Below are 20,086 nucleotides of genomic sequence, written 5' to 3'. Positions count from 1 at the left end.
TGTGGATACCAAAATCCATGAGTGCTCAAGTCCCTTACATACAATTGGTATAATATTTGCATATAACCTATGTATATCCTCTCATGTACTTTAAATTATCTCTAGATTACTTATCATACCTAACAAAATGTAAATGTTATGTGAATAACTGTATTGTGTTACAGAATAATGACAAGAAAAAAAGTCTGCACATGTTCAGCATAGATGCAATCATCCATTCTTTTCTCAAATATTTTTGATCAGCGGTTGGTTGAATTCACACATGTGAAACCCATGGATATAGAGGGCTGACTGTACTTTTAAGCAGTATCTCACAAGATAACTAGTGGATCTTCCAAATATTCTCCTGGTTTTCATAAAGCCTTTTATAGTTTCAATCACAATATATGCATTAACTCCCCTTATCACTCTCCCTAACGTGTATGTCAAGGAATGTAGGCAGGTGAATAAAAATGAGAGAAAGCAAAAAGAAGCATAATTAATTTTAATCTGAATATTGTTGATACAAAGCATTTGTAGCTGATCTGAAATTAATGTGAAAATAAAAATGAGGTCCTCATCATCAAATCTAATTCTACAGAAATTCTTATGTACACTTCTATTCTACAAACCATTAAATTTATTTAAATACATATGAAATACATGATTATTACTGTTTTATTTTGTGAGAAATTTAATATTTATGCAGAATAAGAATACAGGACTTTGTTACTGAACTCAGCACATTATCAGAAAGCACAAATGTAATTACATTCAGCTTGAGTAGAAAAATGAAATAAATATGTATCGATTTTACCTTTGCTTTAGTCGTCTTTTGGCTGTTGTGGGAACATTAGCACCATAGCCATAGGAAAAAAGAACCCTTTCAGCCTCATCTTCATTTTCAACTGGAAAATATTAAAGTATATAATGTGAGATAACTTAATTTTTCCTTTAAAAACATGGCAGAAATGAAAATAAAAGAGGTTATAATAAATTAGGGAGCATAAAAAATTAGAAAGGGCTAATATGTAATCTTAAACAGCCCATTTGTAAGTAGAAGCATATTTCTTAAAGTATATCCTTGCTTGAATTTGCTCCAATTATTTTTGCAATGTATAAGGGATTGCATCATATCATATTAGGTTTTCTTGTTAAATAGTATAATAATACATATATTATTCTGAAGGACTCAAAGGCTTTTTGCATGAAATATGCTATATAATATAACAAATAATGATAACATATCAAAGTCATCAATTCTGTTCTTGATAAAATAAATGATTTTTAAATTAGGACAAATATTATTTTATCAGAACAACTTTATTTTAATTTGCAACAATAAAATTATGTACTTATGTAGGTTACTCTATTAAAAACTGTGCAGCTCTAAGCATGTATTGATGGCCTTACTCTTTTTTAAATGTAAAAAATTCTGTGAAAATAATTTACTTTTAAATTCTGCTATTGTCGTGCAGGTTAACATCTTCTGGCTAAAAAACTTGAAATGCAATGACATTTTACTGTAAGTTGGGATTAAAAAATATATATATATACACACATATTTTTTTTTGAGATGGAGTTTCGCTCTTGTTGCCCAGGCTGGAGTGTAATGGTGTTATTTCTGCTCACGGCGACCTCCGCCTCCCAGGTTCAAGTGATTCTCCTGCCTCAGCCTCCCTAGTAGCTGGGATTACAGGTGCCCACCACCAAGCCCGGCTAATTTTTTTTTGTATTTTTAGTAGAGACAGGGTTTCGTCATGTTGGCCAGGCTGGTCTCAAACTCCCGCCCTCAGGTGATCTGCCCGCCTCAGCCTCCCAAAGTGCTGGGATTACAGGTGCAAGCCACCACACTCGATCAAAAAATATTTCATCGTAAAAAAAAAACCCCAAAACACCAAAAAAAAAATTTCATCAAAGGCTATAGTTTTAACAGCTCAAGTAAAAGCAGTCAATGACATACAAAAACTTTTATAATATTATTTATCAGCAACCATTATTTTAATGTTAAAAAGATAAACCACTTTCAGGAATATTTCAGAATTAAAACAAAGCCACATATTTTACAACCATAATGATGTTTCATCATCTGCATGCCTATCAATGTAATATGCATACATTTGTTGATTGGCCCTTCTGTAGTAAAGATTTTAGAAACATTCATTAACTGTTTTCTTTTAATTTTGTACCTATCTTTCATGGTGAATCAGGATTAGCTTTCTGAGGAAGGATTACTAGTTGGGACACATGGAAGAGATGATACACGCCATTACCAATACTATGATCAGCTATCAGATAAGTCCAGATCCAAGATGAGTTCTCCAAATCAGCTCTACTAGAACTAGAGCTAATATTTAGATATGTAACTGACTTTTGTCTCTCCTTAATAGTTCTAAATTCAGAGGACAGAAGGGTAAATTCAGTTTACATCTCAAAAACCCGTAAGTTAGATATTAATGGACATGCTAAATGTGAGTTTAATACTTAAAGGATTAATAAATCATCGGAAAACTATTCTAGCAGGGATTAATTACAAAAACAATGTATTACACAACTTGGTCAATGCTACTAAAGAGATCTGAACAACGCTATTAAAGAGATCTGAACAACATGTCTTAGAAGCAGAGCACAGAGCAACTGCATCTGAGTGCCACTATTTCCCATGCTACAAGGTATAGGGTAGATATGGGGAGACTGAGATTCAGTGAAGGAATAGGAGAGAGGTCCATGTGCAGAAGCACAGACTTGTAAGATATGTGAAGTATTAGTAATTGTGAGCAAAGTGGTTGGATTTGGTCTGGAGAACGGTGGTAGTAGAAAGGCAGACTTAGCTCCAACAGTGAACGGAACTAAAGTCTTGTTTGTTAGGCTGAGTAGTCTGGATTTTATTCTAACACCAACAAGAAACTATAATACGAGAAGGTGGCATGACCAATTGATTTTTGTTGTTGATGCAGATATCATTTTAAAAATTCCAATAATGGGGAAGAGGATGGCTTAGAATACTGGCACAGAGAATTCCTAACAAATTATAATACCAGTTGAGATCTAGTCCATAATAGCAGTGGAGAAAAGAACTTGGATTCTAGACAACTGAGCAGGTGTGAGTGAGATGAGGCACTCTAGTTAGAATGAAGGAGGAATAAAGGTTGATAAAAGCTAGTAGGATTATTAGATAAACGTTTACTAACAGATCAAAAATACAGTTGGTCATCCTTTAGTATCCCTGGGGGATTGGTTCCAGGAACTCTGAGGATACCAAAATTCACAGATGATTAAGTCCCTTATATAAAATGGCATATATCTGCATATAACATATCTACACCTTCACATACACTTTAAACCTTGTCTGCATCACTTATAATACCTACCACATTGTACATGCTATATATATAGTTATACTGTATTTTTAAAAATGTATTATTTTTTATTACTTTTTCCCCAATATTTTCAATCCACAGGTGATAAAATCTGAGATGCGGAAGCTGCTAATACAGAGAGCAACTGCACAGAAAAATTAGGAAGTTTCAGGGAAGAAAGAGGAAACGCAAATAATGTTAAATTTTCAGCTGTGCATGGTGGCTCACACCTATAAACCCAGCGTTTTGGGAGGCCAAGGCAGGAGGATCGCTTGAGGCCAGGAGTTTGAGATCACTTTGGGCAACATAGTGAGACCGTGTCTCTACAAAAAATAATTAGCTGGGCACGATGGCATGTGTCTGTCGTCCCAGCTACTTGGAAGGATGAGGCAGGGGGATCACTTGAACCCAGGAGTTTGCCACTGCAGTGAGCTACGATTGTACCACTGCACTCCAGACTGGGCAACACAGTGAGCCCCTGTCTCTAACTATAGAAATTACTAGCCTATTGATAGTAACTGAATTTGTGGAAAGGGATAAGATTATCCAGAAAGTAGCTAAGTGATGGAAAATAATCAAAGGCAGGTGATTCAAGAAGCAAAGAGAAGGGAGTTCTGAGAAATCTGACAAATGCCTAGTGGAGGTTATAAGTATGATGCGGATGCGTAGCAGGTAACTGAATTTAACAACTAGAAATCTAGGGTTTTTTTTTTTTCTTTTCTAATTTGAGTTTATTTAGCTTTTAGGCAATACTTGTACTTTTAACAACTTGATGAAATCTTTGAAAACTAAACTCAAATATCCAAATAATACTTATTTGATTACAGAAAGCAATACAGGTATAAATAAGATACTTTAATTTGCTATGGTTACACCTTAATAAATGAAGCCTAATCACCTTCATGTCAGCTGAAATTACCTGAATTAAATGGCAAGCCTTTGAAAATTGTATACAATGTAGTACTAAAACAAGTCTGTGCTCACTTGTTTGAAATTTTAGTTAATTGATAAGTATTCATTAAAAGGATAAGGTGTATTTTAATTTCCAATGTGAACTGATAGAGAACCTAGTCATTGATCTTCTAGTAAATCTATTTTATTTGAAATTGGTTTAGACACTACCATAACAAAAATTAATTTCTATATTCTGAAGATTTTAAGAAAATATTTATACACATGGACACACTGAAAAAACTGTACAGTATACATCCATATACTCAACATCTGCAATTTTTTTTTTTTCTTTTTTTGAGACAGGGTCTCACTCTGTCATCCAGACTGGAACACAGTGGCACGAACACAGTTACTACAGCCTTGACGTTCGGGGCTCAGGTGATCATTCCACCTCACCTTCCCATGTAGCTGGCACCACCATGCCTGGTTCATTTTTTATTTTTTTGTATAGATGGGGTCTTGCCATGTTGCCCAGGCTGGCCCTGAACTTCTGGGCTCAAGCAATCGTCCTGCCTTGGTCTCCTAAAGTGCTGGGATTAAGGGCGTGAGCCACTGTGCCTAGCTCCAACATCTGCATTCTAAATCAAACACACTATGTGTTTATTACACATATATCCATCCCTGTTTCCATGAATCTGTTTTTTTGATGCATTTCAAAGAAAGCTACGGACATTTGCACACTTCACTCCTCAACAGTTTAACATGCAAATCATCAATTATTGTTCAATATGTATTTAGTTATTTTCCAAAAAATAAGATTTGTAACTTTCACCATGTATAAATTTTATTTTTAAAGTCTACCATTCAACGAGTTTTGAAATGTAAAAGTTTTGAAATGTATACACACGTGTAACACAAACCCTATCAAGATATAGAACATTTGAATACCCTGGAAAGTTCCATGTCACTTTTCTCAGTTAATTCTTGGTGACAATCATCTTTAGAGACAACTACAGTTCTGATTTTTGTCTTTTTAAAAATTAAAAAAATTTTTTTTACCCCCTACCCCTTGATTTTTTTCATCATACTTTTGCCTCTTTTAGAACTTTATATAAACATACGGTATAAGCATACTATATACTATAATCATAGTATTATCATCCTATATGATTATATAAAGTATACTTTATGTTTTTCAGATTCATCCATGTTGTTAAGTCAATTGTTTCTTTTCAGCGAGGAGAAGTATTCTACTACATGAATGTATAATGGTTTGATTAACCATTTTCCTTTGAGATAAACACCTGGGTTGTTGCCAGCTTTTGACTACTATGAATAAATTTCCTATGAACATTCTAGCGGAAATATTTTAATGTGTACATGGCTTCTTCTCTCTTGGGTAAGCAGTGGAAATGCTGGATCACTGATTAGGTTGTTTGATCATTTTGTAAGAAACTGCCAGTTGCTCCACTTCTCACCAACATTTGGTATAGTCAGTCTTTCTAATTTCAGCCATCATTGTGTGTATACAGTGGTATCTCACTGGGATTTTAATCTGCTTTTCCCTCATGACTAGTAATGTTGAATACTTTTATTATGCTTACTTGTCATTCACATGTCTTCCTTTGTGAAGTGTTTAAACATTTTGCCCATGTTTTAAATAGGACTTTTTTTTTTTTATCACTGAGTTATATAAATTTTTAAATATATATCCTGGTATATTAATTTCCTACTGGTAGCGTAACAGATTGCCAGACTTTATGGTTTAAACAATACAAATTTATTATTTTATAGCTCTAGAGGTCATAAGTCCAAAAATCAGCCTCATTGACCTGAAGTCAATGCTTTGTAGGGCTGGTTCTGTCTGGAGGTTCTATGGTAAAATCTGTTTCCTTGCCTTTTCCAGCTTTCAGAGGTTCCAAAGACTAGGACATGGAGATTTTTCTTTTCTTTCCTTCCTTTCTTTTCTTTCTTTTTCTTTCCCTGTGTTTCTTTCCTTACTTTCTTCCTTATTCCTTTCTTCCCTCCCTCCCTCCCTCCCTCCCTCCCTCCCTCCCTTCCTTCCTTCCTTCCTTCCTTCCTTCCTTCCTTCCTTCCTTCCCTCCCTCCCTCCCTCCTTCCCTCCCTCCCCTTCTCGCTCTCTCTCTCTCTCTCTCTCTCCTCTCTCTCTCTCTCTCTTTCTCTCTTTCTTTTTAGAGATGGGGTCTCACCATGTCAGGCTAGTCTTGAACTCCTGAGCTCAAGACATCCACATGCCTCGGCCTCCCAAAGTGCTGGAATTACAGGCACGAGTCACTATGCCCAACAGGACATGGACATCTCTAGAAGGATGTTTTTCAGCCCACCACACTTGGATATCGTTTTTTTTTTTTGTCTAATCTATGTTTCGTGAATATTTTCTCCTCAATATTTTCTTATTTTGGATATCATTTCTTTGTCAGACATAAAATTGTGGTTATTTTCTTTGAGTCTGTGCTTGGCTATTCATTTCTTAATGGTGTCTTTTGAATAAAAGTTTTAAATTTTGATGATATCTAGTTTATCAATTTTTCTGTTATGATAATTACTTTTAAGGGCCATGTCAAAAAAGGTCTTAATGTACCCCAAGTTGTAAAGATACTCACCTATGTTTTCTGTTACATATTTATAGTTTTAGCTATTCCATTTAGGTATCGTCTCAGATTAATATTGGTGTACGGAAGTTTATTTCCATAAAGATGTCCAATTTTTTTTAGTACCATTTACTGAACAAACTTTCCTTTCTCCATTTATTTGCTTTGCTGCCTTGTTAAAAATGAAATTATTATTTAAGTATGGATCTGTTTCTGGGTTTTCTAGTCTGTTTCATTGCTGTATTTGTCTTTCCTTAAGCCAGTACTATATTAGCCTGATATTGAAGCTTTATAGTAAATCTTGAAAACAGGTAGTGCAATTCTTCCAATTTGTCCTTTTTTTTTTGTAGGGGAGAGAAGGTCGCGCTATGTTGCCCAGGCTGGAGTTCAGTGGGTATTCACAGGCACGATCATCGCACTCTACAGGCTTTAACCTCTAAGCTCAAGCAATCCTCCTGCCTCAGCCTCCCAGGTAGCTGGAACTATAGGAGTGTACCACCACACAGGGCTTCAACTTTTTTCAAGATTGCTTTGGATATGCCGGTCCTTTGCATTCGATATGAATGAAATACAAAACAGCCTGCTGCCACTGTGACTAGAACAACACTAAATTGATAGAATTCACAATATATTTCGTGATTTTGGGGGGAGTGGTTCTTTTCTCTTAGCAATGATCTGTAGGGTTTTTTGGCTTAAATTTATTCCTAAGTATTTTGTGTTTTTTGCTGCTACTTCTCCAATTGTTTACTTCTAGTATATTTTTGGGTAATGACTGTATATCCTGCTATATTCACTTACCTGTTTTAGTAGTTGTTTGGTAATCTGAAAACACATTCTTATTATTCCTTTCTGATTTTTATATATTTTATATCTTCTCTTATCCTTATCTCACAGGTTAGGAATTCAAATACAGTGCTTAATATAAATCATATAAATCATGAAAATAGGAATCCCTGTCTTACTCTCCCTCTTAATGTGGAAAGCATTTAATATTTCACCATTAAGTACAATTTTAGCTATTGGTTTTTATAAATGCCCTTTTTCAGACTGAGGAAGTTTCCTTCTATTCCTAATTTGTTTAGACAAAGGGACATATGCAAAGTAATGGAGATAAGAAAGAAAATGAAACTTTCAAGACAATAATATGACATGGAGGGGAATGGCAAGATATGAAAAGTAGAAAGGTAAACATGAGGCTAATCACAAAGTCATGTAAAGAAATTTGACTTTATTGTCTTAATGAAGACAATAAAAGTCATTAAAGCAGGCATATGATATGAAAATTTGAATGTTACAAAGACTACTTGAACTCCCGTGAAGAAACTGAAGATAAATTTAAAATCTATTGCAGTTATCAGACACTGACCTTGGAAATGGGAAATAGGACAATGATAGGAAAGAAATAAAAGTTTTTCTTACATTGGCCTACAAGTAAATACAGTCCTTATGTGAAAATGTGCCTAAAATAATTAGAACCCTACCTAGATTCAAATTCAACTTCAAGTGAAGTTTAAACCCATTTTTATAAGAATGCCACAGTTATCTGACTTTTGAACACAAATAATGTACTGTAGCAAACATCACTGCCAACGGTGAAATGTTAATTTAAAATATTAATGTTAGGGATAAGACAGGAAGATAATGTAACAAGAGGGGAAAACAAGAAAAACGGAAAATAGAAATTAAAGATTAAAGATTATAACACAATACCATCAAATGAATTTCTATTTGTAGTTCAAGACTCATACCAAGACTGGGCACGGTGGCCGTCTATAATCCCAGCATTTGGGAGGCCGAGGCGGGCGGATCACCTGAGGTCGGGAGTTTGAGACTAGCCTAACCAACATGGAGAAACCCTGTCTCTACTAAAAATACAAAATTAGGTGGGTGTGGTGGTGCATGCCTGTAATCCCAGTGACTCGGAGGCTGAGGCAGGAGAATCACTTGAAACCGGGAGGCAGAGGTTGAGGTGAGCTGAGATCGCATCATTGCACTCCAGCCTCCAGTCTGGGCAACAAGAGCGAAACTCCATCTCCAAAAAAAAAAAAGGCCTAATTCCAGTGTCATCTCCCCTCTTAGATATTCCTCGCCTCCTTTAAAGGTGGGATTAATTAATGATCTCTTTTGTATTTCCACTGAGAACTGCATATTTCTTGCTTATGGCATTTATCTTGCTACTCTAATTATTTGTTATTATGCTCATCTCTCCCAGTAGATTAGAAACCCCTTGAGATGGGAATTATTTCCATGAATTCCTAATCCCCAGTTCCTGACAGATGTAAATACTTAACAATTCCAGAATAAGTGAATTAGATAAAAAATAAAAAAGATAAAAGCTATAATATTTAACTTGTTTCTTTTTTGACTGCAATTTCTGAGATGAAGATGAACAAATATTTGAAATACAGAATTTTATTTAGAAATAGTCACCAATTATATTTTAAGAAAATATAGCAAAGTAGTTTTATTCTTTTTTTTTTTTTGAGACAGTTTTGCTCTGTTGTCTGGGCTGGAGTACAGTGGCATGATTTTGGCTCAATGCAACCTCTGCCTTCCGGGTTCAAGCAATTCTCCTGCCTCAGCCTCTGGAGTAGCTGGGATTACCCAATATCACTCCTGGGTAATTTTTTTTTTGTATTTTTAGTAGAGACGGGGTCTTGTCATGTTGGCCAGGCTGGTCTCGAACTCCTGACCTCAAGTGATTTGCCCACCTTGGCTGTCCAAAGTGCTAAGATTACACAGTGTCTGGTCCCAAAGTAGTTATAGAAATAATGTCAGGCTTCTTTTGTTGCCAGAAAAAAAAAGTTGCCCGTGTGTGTGGGGAGACTTACTTTCTGCAGTTTGCATTATTATTTCATCAAGCTCTTTTTCCAGTTTCTCATAAATGTCTAGCCTTGCTTGATGCTCCGAGTTCTGTGCTTGAAGTTCAGTAATGCGTTTTTCAGAAGAGGCTTGGAGACTATAAAATTCTTTGGTTAAAACCTAATAGTGAAAGAGAAGAATTACAAAGGCAGAATTAAATAGGTGCACAGTTAAGACAAAAACATGATGTGAAGACATACACAGGGCTTTTTTATTATTTAAATATTAAGAGAAAGTAGCTCAATTAAGATGACTAATGAGGAAATTAAATATATTTATTTCTAAGGTAAATAATTCAGTTGTTTTTAGCTGAAAATTATGAAGTACCTTATCCTTATTTTATAAGCTGGATAAAAAATGAATTTAAAATTAGGAATAATTATAGGAGTAATATTAGCATTTGCTTGTTAGAATTTAAAAAAATACAATGTCATATTTACATAGAGGTCATTTACCTGGCAATCAAAACTATCTGACAGAGGCTTACAAAGTTGTTTGTAAAAACGATATGCTGACAATAAATCCTTCAATTTTCCATCAGAGCTTACTGAATCTACCCAAACTATGATCTTAATAATATTTTTGGTTTTCTGAACAGCCATAAATTCAAAGCAGGAAATAAAAAGGCAAATGTGAAGTGCTGCTTGAGGCAGTATCAGAAAATGCCTTTGTGAACAATTAAAACACATTAAAAATGAGATGCAAAAGGCAAGGAAATTGGAGTCATTTTGTACACAAGCAAAAAATCCTACACTCCAATGGTGATTCATTGAAGGAAACACCATGATGACAACAATAAATTAACTAAAATGATGCCTCTAGTGATAAGGAAATGTTTTAATGCTTAAATTCCAATTACCTAGAACGTTTACTTACTATTACAGACTAAATTATGGAGTGGTATTACACTTGCTTCCTAATACAGCGTAAGTAATATACTGTTTCCTGAGAGGCAACAGACTACTACAGTGAAGAATATGGTTTGGAGTCAGAAAAAAATTTGGATTTCAATATGGCTTTGACACTTACTAGCTGTGATCTTGGCCAATTACTTATTCTTTATAGGCTGACCTTAAAACACTGTTGAAAGAAATTAAATGAGATGATAAATTTACAGTGCTTAGCAGAGTACCTAGAACATAGTGTTGAAAAGTACTATTGCTACTGTAAGAAATATATGACAATTCTGCATGAAATAGTTCACGCAAATAGAGTTCCACTAATTTAATTATCTTGAATTCTCTACAATTAAACACTTTTAAAGATAACTATTTTCTCTAATGACATAAAATTCACATTACAAAATGTGTATGATTATGTGTTTTCTGTGATGTGGTAAAAGGCAGAAGGAAAACCTATTTACAGTCCTCAATGAGCAGAAATTATAATTTTCCTTAATTCACTTCAGGTCATTTCCTTCGATTTTCAGCAAAACTTTCCCCTAAAGTAAACAAAACATTATCCCTCACTCTCCATATTCATTCCTTTGGAGAGTGGAGAAGGAATAAAATGGGAACAACATTTTTATGGTGATTTCCAGTGGCTCTGGTTGGGTCAGAAAAAACAAAATGTGTTTTAGATTATTTCTTCTTTATTCTTGCTTGTTGGGAATGTGTTTTCTAGAAACTTGTTAATTCATTATAAAAAAATCACCGCTCAGTGAAATTATGTGGAGCTTACGTGGAGTTCATTACATTGGGATGTAATTCATTAAGAAGCTGATGATACTAATTCCACTGTCAAAAGACAGAACCAGTAAAGGCAGTGTTAAATGACTATTCCCACAGCACAGCTGACACTTTTTCATTTGTACCCCACTTCCCCCAGCAAAAACACCACACGAAGAAAAACAGGGGAAATGATTAGGGATAAAGAATCAAAATGTTGAAGATGGGATATTTTATAAGGTATTAAGAAGAGATTTTAAAAATATTATGAGAGATATAATTTAAAAAATATCTTCATAACATGAAAAGAGAGATCCTGAGAAACTATTGATGTGGGGTATCTCCCAATACCACTAGTGCCCCATATTACAGAATTTTCTGTTTTTGTGGATTTGTCTGAGTGGTTGTTATAAGTAAACCTACTACTGCTTCTGAAAAGCCAAAGAGAACTTGACTATTGGACCCATGGTAGGCTATAATATTAAAGATTTGTTTTAGTAAAAATCAATACACGAACATTTCAGTTTAAACATGGATACCTAAAATAAGCCCATTAATTTTAGGAATCCATTAAATATAAAGTTCTCACAGTAAAATTTTCCTGCCTTTGAATAATACATGTATTAACTGAATGATAATACAAAGATTAAATAATGATAATACAAAATTATAATTTCACCTTAAACAGAGACAAATATATAAAACCAACATTTTGGGAGCCCTTGCCAATTAATAATTAAGCAAAAATAAATCATCCCCAAGTTAACAATCAATGAGAATATTGGGTAAAAGCCCAAAAAAGTCTATTATCTTTACCGTCATGAAATTACTTCTCTATAAATTAATTATAAATGAGAATTGTCTTAAAAATACTTTCAAGAACCCCACCCCCCCACAAAAGATTCAAATGATGATACTACATTATTCTTAATCAAACCATTCATTCATCAAGTATTTACTGAGAATTCATTATGAGAGAGGCACTATGTTAAGCACTGCTGACACAATGATAAATGAATAATCCCTGTCTTCCCAAGGCTTCAGTTTAATAGGGGCACACAATGTTAAGAAATTCCCTCAAGACTCAGTTTTATCAACCAGAATCTTTAGAACCATAACATGTTTTAGAAAGGTGTTTTTCCATATAAGACCTTTAAACAAAGCATAATAATTACTAGTCACCTGCATCCAGAGACCAAGTGGACAGGTCTATGAGAGTCCTTTGCAAACTGCAAGTTGAAATTTTTTGGAGGTTATAAAATCAATTTTGTTTGTAACCAGCTAAATGGAAAAAAAAGGATGTGTGGGAGAATCACCTGCAATAGATTATGACTCTGCAGCATTTTTCTGAAGTATATGAAAAAAGTTTTAAATACTGAACGTTGATTCAGATGTAGACACCATCTACACATTTTGCTTATGTCTTTTTAAACATACATATATATTTAATATATTTTTTATGTTTTTCACTAAGGCTTTATTTTCTGAGGCCCTTTAATTAGTTTCACTAATCAGAGTACTTTCCAGAAGTGTAATCTTGGAGAAATTACTGTAATAAATATTATTAAATATTGTGGTGGTTAAAAGTACGGGATTTAGGCTGGGTGTGGTGGCTCACGCCTGTAATCCCAGCACTTTGGGAGGCCAAGATGGGCAGATCATGAGGTCAGGAGTTCAAGACCAGACTAGCCAACATGGTGAAACCCTGTCTCCACTAAAAATACAAAAATTAGCCAGCCATTGTGGTGCACGCATGTAATCCCAGCTACTCAGGAGACTGAGGCAGGAGAATCACTTTAACCTGGGAGACAGAGGTTGCGGTGAGCTGAGATCACTCGATTGCACTCCAGCCTGGGTGACAGAGCGAGACTCTGTCTCAAAAAAAAAAAAAAAAGAAAAAAAAAGAAAAAAGTATGGGTTTTAAAGTGAGGTTGGTCAGGTGTTAAGGTCTAATCACAGTTCAGTCACTTACTAGTTGTGTGATATTAAACAATATTACTTCTCTAGAACAAAAAAGTAGAAATAAAACATTAAAATGAATAAGGCTGATTTCTTAGTTAACAACCCCTTAACTTTATGGTGTATTTCTTCAAAATCTCTTATTCTTACCTTATACATTAAAAAAAATCTAGTGCATATAGCTGTGTAAAGGGATATTGTCACCTAGTATTATAAGTGCATTTTCTATATTATGTGGTCTTAAAATATCAAATGAATGCCATTAAAAAAGAAATATTTTGCCAGGCATGGTGACTCACGCTTGTAATCCCAGCACGTTGCCAGGATGAGGCAAGTGGATCACCTGAGGTAAGGAGTTTGAGATCAGCATGGCCAACACCGCAAAACTCCATCTTTACTAAAAACACAAAAATCAGCTGGTTGTGGTGGTGCGCACCTGTAGTCTCAGTTATTTGAAAGGCTGAGGCACAAGAATCACTTGAACTTGGGAGATGGAGGTTGTAGTGAGCCGAGATGGCGCCACTGCACTACAGCCAGGGTGACAGAGCAGGACTCCTCCTCCTCCTTCTCAAAAAAAAAAAAAAAAAACTTTTGATATTTTGGATAAATGACAAACGGATGCAACATATGTATTTTCAAATTAAAGACAAACCAGTTGTATTTTATGATATTTATCCTGTAATTGAATTGCATTATAATTTAGGGGAAACTAATATCTGATTTTCAATTGAGAAAGGCTTCTAATTGAATAACTTTGTTTCTTTGCATTGTAGTTTCTGTTTAATGACCTATAATTTCATATTTTTATAACTATAAAATAAACCTTCATATACAGAAAGGAAAATTGGAATATTAAAATGCTTCAGTTTATTAGTGGGCACACTATTGTGGGATCTGAAAAGTGAAAAAAAAATTATCTTTTACCCAACAAATAATTATCTTTTGGGAAAAGATACTTTCATTTTCCTAGCATTTCCCAACTTAACGAAAACAAAATTCTATAGCATCAAAACAATATTTTGAGGATTTCTATGAATTGGTACTGAGCATAAATGGTTGTTTTATATGAGTCAAACAGATATAACAACATTATGAAGCAGTTGCTATTATTATTCCCAAAGAAAATGAGTAATTTATTCAGAGTGTGGTAAGTAACTGGGTTCAAATCTTAGGTCTGTCGAGCCTAAAGCCCACAGGCCAATCCCTACCCAATACCACTAGAAGAGATTCTATCTGGGCAGAAAAGACCTTCCGTTTTTCTTTTATGATAAAACTAAGGAGAAAAGTTTTCAAATTCTACCACTGCCCAACAGTAAGGATGCGGATGCTCTGGTTAATTGTCTAGAGCTTGCAGTCCAATACCAGAGCCACTAAATACATGTAGCTAATTTTAGATTTAAGATTAACTAAAGAAGCTTGATTCCTCAGTGCACTAGCCATATTTCAAGTGCTAAATGACCACACATGGCAAGTGGCTACTGAACTGGATAGTGCAGATATAGAACATTTCCATCATTACAGAAAGCTCTATTCAAAGCCCTGTTCAAAATTCTTAGTTTCTTGAAGACAGGAATCAATTCTTAAAATTTGTGTGTGTAATCGGGCCCAGCACATGCTTAGATGCTCAGTTACAAAGTACTGCATACTATCAATTCAATTAACTATATGCCAGGCTCTGGCTGAGACCTAGTAACATATTTTTAAAAAGGCCTTAGTCTAGGGGGGAGAATGAAGAAATAAAAATCACCCATAATTACACCATTTATAAATAAACTTCAGTGTCTGGATATGTTTGGCTGGGCACGGTGGCTCATGCCTGTAATCCTAGCACTTTGGGAGGCTGAGGCAGGGGGATCACTTGAGGTCAGGAGCTCAAGGCGAGCCTGGCCAACATGGTGAAATCCCATCTCTACTAAAAATATAAAAACATTAGCTGGGTGTGGTGGTGCATGCCTGCAATCTTAGCTACTCAGGAGGCTGAGGTGGGAGGATGGCTTAAACTGGGGAGGCAGAGGTCGAAGTGAGTCGAGATTGTGACACTGCATTCCAACCTGGGAGACAGAGTGAGACTGTCTCCAAAAAAAAAAAAAAAAAAGGGTTTATTTCCTTCGAATGTTTTTCTATGTATATTGATTTTTACTGAACATGTAAACCATAGTCAAGACCATACTAATTTCACAACTGCATCCTTCATTCCATGTTTTTAATTAGCCTTTTCCCCAAATCTAAAATACCCAAGAATATGCAGTGCATGGACACAGCAAAATACACTATTTATAATATGCTAATTGAAAACTTCATCTACTGTTGGACACTTAAGTTAGTTCCAATTTTTACATAATAAATAATGCTGCAACATGCATCATTTATATAAACCTATTATATAAACGTATCTCTATTTCCTTAGATAAAATTCCTTCAAGTAAAATTACTGGATCAGCTTTTTTTTCCTTTCTATTTTGGGGGTTTACTTAATATTTACAAGCTGAAGAAAGAGTAATACCACCCACTTGGTATATTGCCTACTGATGCAGAGACTACAGGCTCTGATGCCAACAATCAACTTTTTTTTTTAAAGCCACATGGCCCTTATTTATTTATTTTTCCGTAAGTTATTGGGGGTGCAGGTGGTATTTGGTTACACAAGTAAGCTCTTTAGCAGTAATTTGTGAGGTCCTAGTGCACCCATCACCCGAGCAGTATGCACTGCACCATGTATGTAGTCTTTTACCCCTTGCCCCCATTCCACTCTTCCCCCCAAGTACCCGAAGTCCATTGTATCATTCTTATGCCTTTGCATCCTTATAGCTTAGCTCCCACGTATCAGTGAGAACATGCGACATTTGGTTTTCCATTCCTGAGTTACTTCCCTTAGAATAATAGTCTCTAGTCTCATCTAGGTCATTGCAAATGCTGTTACTTCATTCATTTCTATGGCTGAGTAGTATTCCATATATTATATACATATCACAGTTTCTTTATCCACTCGATTGATGGGCATTTTGCAATTGTGAATTGTGCTGCTATAAATGTGTGTGCAAGTATCTTTTTCAAATAATGACTTATTTTCCTCTGGGTAGATGCCCAGTAGTGGGACTGCTGGATCAAATGGTAGTTCTTCTTCTAGTTCTTTAAGGAATCTCCACACTGTCTTCCATAGCAGCTGTACTAGATTAAATTCCCACCAGAAGTGTAGAAGTGTTCCCTAATCCCCGCAACCGTGCCAACATCTACTGTGTTTTTGTTTTTTTGTTTTTTTTTTTTTAGAAGGTGTCTTGCTCTTGCCACCCAGGCTGGAGTGTAGTGGCACGATCTTGGCTCACTGCAACCTCTTCCTTCCGGGTTCCAGTGATTCTCCTGCCTCAGTCCCCCGAGTAGCTGAGATTACAGGCACCCGCCACCATGCCTAGCTAATTTTTGTATTTTCAGTAGAGACAGGGTTTCACCATATTGGCCAGGCTGATCTCGAACTCCTGACCTCAGGTGATCCACCTGCCTCGCTCTCCCAAAGTGTTGGGATTACAGGTGTGAGCCACCTTGTCCAGCCTACTGTTTTTTGATTCTTTGATTATGGCCATTCTTGCAGGAGTAAGGGGGTATTACATCGTGGTTTTGTTTTGCATTTCCCCAATCATTAGTGATATTGAGCATTTTTTCATGTTTACTGGCCATTTGTATATCTTCTTTTGAGAACTCTCTATTCATGTCCTTAGCCCACTTTTTGACGGGACTGTTTTTTTTCTTACTGATTTGAGCTCACTGTAGATTCTGGATATTCGTCCTTTGTCAGATGTAGATTGTGAAGATTTTCTCCCATTTTGTGGGCTGTATGTTTACTCTGTTGGTTGTTCCTTTTGCTGTGCAAAAGCTCTTTAATCAGGTCCCAGCTATTTAGCTTTGTTTGTTTTTTGTTTTGAGACGGAGTTTTGCTCTGGTTGCCCAGGCTGCAGTGGGATGGCATGATCTCGACTCACCGCAACCTCTACCTCCCGGGTTCAAGCAATTCTCCTGCCTCAGCCTCCCGAGTAGCTGGGATTACAGGCATGTGCAACCACTCCTGGCTAATTTTGTATTTTTAGTAGAGATCAGGTTTCTCCATGTTAGTCAGGCTAGTCTTGAATTCCCAACCTCATGTGATCTGCCTGCCTTGGCCTCCCAAAGTGCTGGGATTACAGGCATGAGCCACTGCACCTGGCCAGCTTTGTTTTTATTGCAATTGCTTTTGGGTTTCTGGTCATGGAATCCTTGCCTAAGCCAATGCCTAGATGGGTTTTTCTGATATTAGCTTCTAGAATTTTTATAGTTTTGGGTCTTAGGTTTAAGTCCTTAATCCATCTTGAGTTGATTTTTGTATTAAGGTGAGAGATGAGAATCCAATTTCATTCTCCTATATGTGGCTAGCCAATTATCCCAGCACCATTTGTTGAAAAGGGTGCCCTTTCCCCACTTTATGTTTTTGTTTGCTTTGTTATAGATCAGTTGGCTGTAAGTATTTGGGTTTATTTCTGGGTTCTCTATTCTGTTCCATTGGTCTATGTGCCTATTTTTATACCAGTACCACACTGTTTTGGTGACTATGGCCTTATAGTATAGTTTGAAATCAGGTAGTGTGATGCCTCCAGATTTGTTCTTTTTGCTTAGTCTTGCTTTTGCTATGTGGGCTCTTTTTTGATTCCACATGAATTTTGGAATTGTTTTTTTCTAACTCTGTGAAGAATGATGGTGGTATTTTGATGGGGGTTTCACTGAATTTGTAGATTCTTTTGGCAGTATGGTCATTTTCACAATACTGATTCTACACATCCGTGAGCATGGGATGTGTTTCCATTTGTTTGTGTCATCTACGATTTCTTTCAGCAGTGTTTTGTAGTTTTTCTTGTAAAGGTTTTTTGACTCCTTTGTTAGGAATATTCCTAAGTATTTTATATATTTTTTGCAGCTATAGTAAAAGGAGTTGAGTTCTTGATTTGACTCTGTTTGGTCGCTGTTGGTGTATAGAAAAACTACCGATTTGTGTGCATCAATCTTGGATTCGGAAACTTTGCTGAATTGTTCTATCAGTTCTAGGAGCTTTCTGGAGTAGTCCTTAGGGTTTTCAAGGTAAACGATTATATGGTCAGCAAACAAGGACAGTTTGACTTCCTCTTTACTGATTTGGATTATTATTTCTTTCTCGTTTGATTGCTCTGGCTAGGACTTCCAGTACTATGATGAGGAGGAGTGGTGAGAATGGGCATCCTTGTCTTGTTTCAGTCCTCAGGAGGAATGCTTTCAACTTTTTCCCATTCAGTATTATGTTGGCTGTAGGTCTGTCATAGATGGCTTTTACTATGTTAAGGTATGACAATTTTGCTGAGGGTTTCAATCATAAAGCGATGCTGGGTTTTGTCTAATGCTTTTTCTGCATCTATTGAGATATAATTTTTGTTTTTAATTCTGTTTATGTGGTGTATCATATTTATTGACTTGCATACGTTAAACCATCCCAGCATCCCTGGTATGAAATCTACTTGGTCACGATGGACTATCTTTTTGATACGTTGTTAGATTCGGTTAGCTAGTATTTGTTAAGGATTTTAGCATTTATGTTCATCAAAGATATTGGTCTGTAGTTTTCTTTTTTGGTTGTATCCTTTCCTGGTTTTGGTATTAGGGTGATGCTGGTTTCATAGAATGAATTAGGGAGGGTTCCTTCTTTATCTATCTCGTGAAATAGTGTCAAAAGGATTGGTACCAATTCTTCTTTGAATGTCTGGTGGAATTCTGCTGTGAATCCATCTGGTCCTGGACTTTATTTTTGGTAATTTTTAAATTACCATTTCAATCTTGCTGCTTGTTATTGGTCTTTTCAGGGTATCTAATTCTTCTTGATTTAAGCTAGGAGGGTTGCATTTTTTCAAGGAATTTATCCATCTCTTTTAGGTTTTCTAGTTTATATGTGTAATGGTATTCACAGTAGCCTTGAATAATCTTTTGTATTTCAGTGGTGTCAGCTGTAATATCTCCTGTTTCATTTCTCAGTGAGGTTATTTGGATTTTCTTCTTTTCTTGGTTAATTTTGTTAATGGTCTATCATTTTTTTTTTTTTTTGAGATGGAGTTTCGCTTGTTGCCCTGGCTGGAGTGCAATGGTGCAGTTTCTGCTCACTGCAACCTCCGCCTCCCAAGTTCCAGCAATTCTCCTACCTCAGCCTCCTGAGTAGCTGGGATTACAGGCATGCACCACCATCCACCAATCCACCATGTCCAGTTTTTTTTTTTTTTTTTTTTTTTTTTTTTGCATTTTTAGTAGAGACGGGGTTTCTCCATGTTGGTCAGGCTGGACTCAAACTCCCAACCTCAGGTAATCTGCCTACCTCAACCTCCCAAAGTGCTGGGATTACAGGCATGAACCACCATGCCTGGAATGATCTATCAATTTTATTTATCTTTTCAAAGAACCAGCTTTTTGTTTCATTTATCTTGTGTATTTTTGTTGTTGTTGTTGTTGAAATTTCATTTAGTTCTGCTCTGATCTTGGTTATTTCCTTTCTTCTGCTGGGTTTGGTTTATTCTTGTTTCTCTAGTTTCTTCAGGTGTGACCTTACATTGTCTGTTTGTGCTCTTTCAGACTTTTTGATGTAGGTGTTTAGGGCCATGAATCTTCCTCTTAGCTTTGCCTTAGCTGTATTCCAGAGGTTTGGATAGGTTGTGTCATTATTGTCATTCAGTTCAAACAATTTTTAAATTTCCATCTTGATTTCATTTTTGACCCA

The 20,086-nt window shown here is 35.8% G+C and overlaps 1 protein-coding gene across 5 annotated transcripts in view; it reads right to left on the bottom strand.

Moving 5' to 3' along the window:
* PIBF1 (progesterone immunomodulatory binding factor 1) overlaps nt 1–20,086 on the bottom strand; it is a 244,453-nt gene that overhangs the window by 97,588 nt on the left and 126,779 nt on the right. For all 5 annotated transcript variants that reach the window (XM_007960565.3, XM_073014386.1, XM_073014384.1 and 2 more), the window contains exons 12-13: nt 9,676–9,826; nt 797–887 (exon numbers count right to left, since the gene is read on the bottom strand). In XM_007960565.3, the coding sequence (XP_007958756.3) occupies nt 797–887; nt 9,676–9,826 (242 nt within the window). The remainder of the gene's footprint in view (nt 1–796; nt 888–9,675; nt 9,827–20,086) is intronic.

Source organism: Chlorocebus sabaeus, chromosome 3 (genome assembly GCF_047675955.1).
Source record: "Chlorocebus sabaeus isolate Y175 chromosome 3, mChlSab1.0.hap1, whole genome shotgun sequence".
Lineage (NCBI taxonomy): Eukaryota > Metazoa > Chordata > Mammalia > Primates > Cercopithecidae > Chlorocebus > Chlorocebus sabaeus.
The sequence above is the reverse complement of the archived record's forward strand: the minus strand, read 5'-3'. Positions and strand labels throughout refer to the sequence as shown.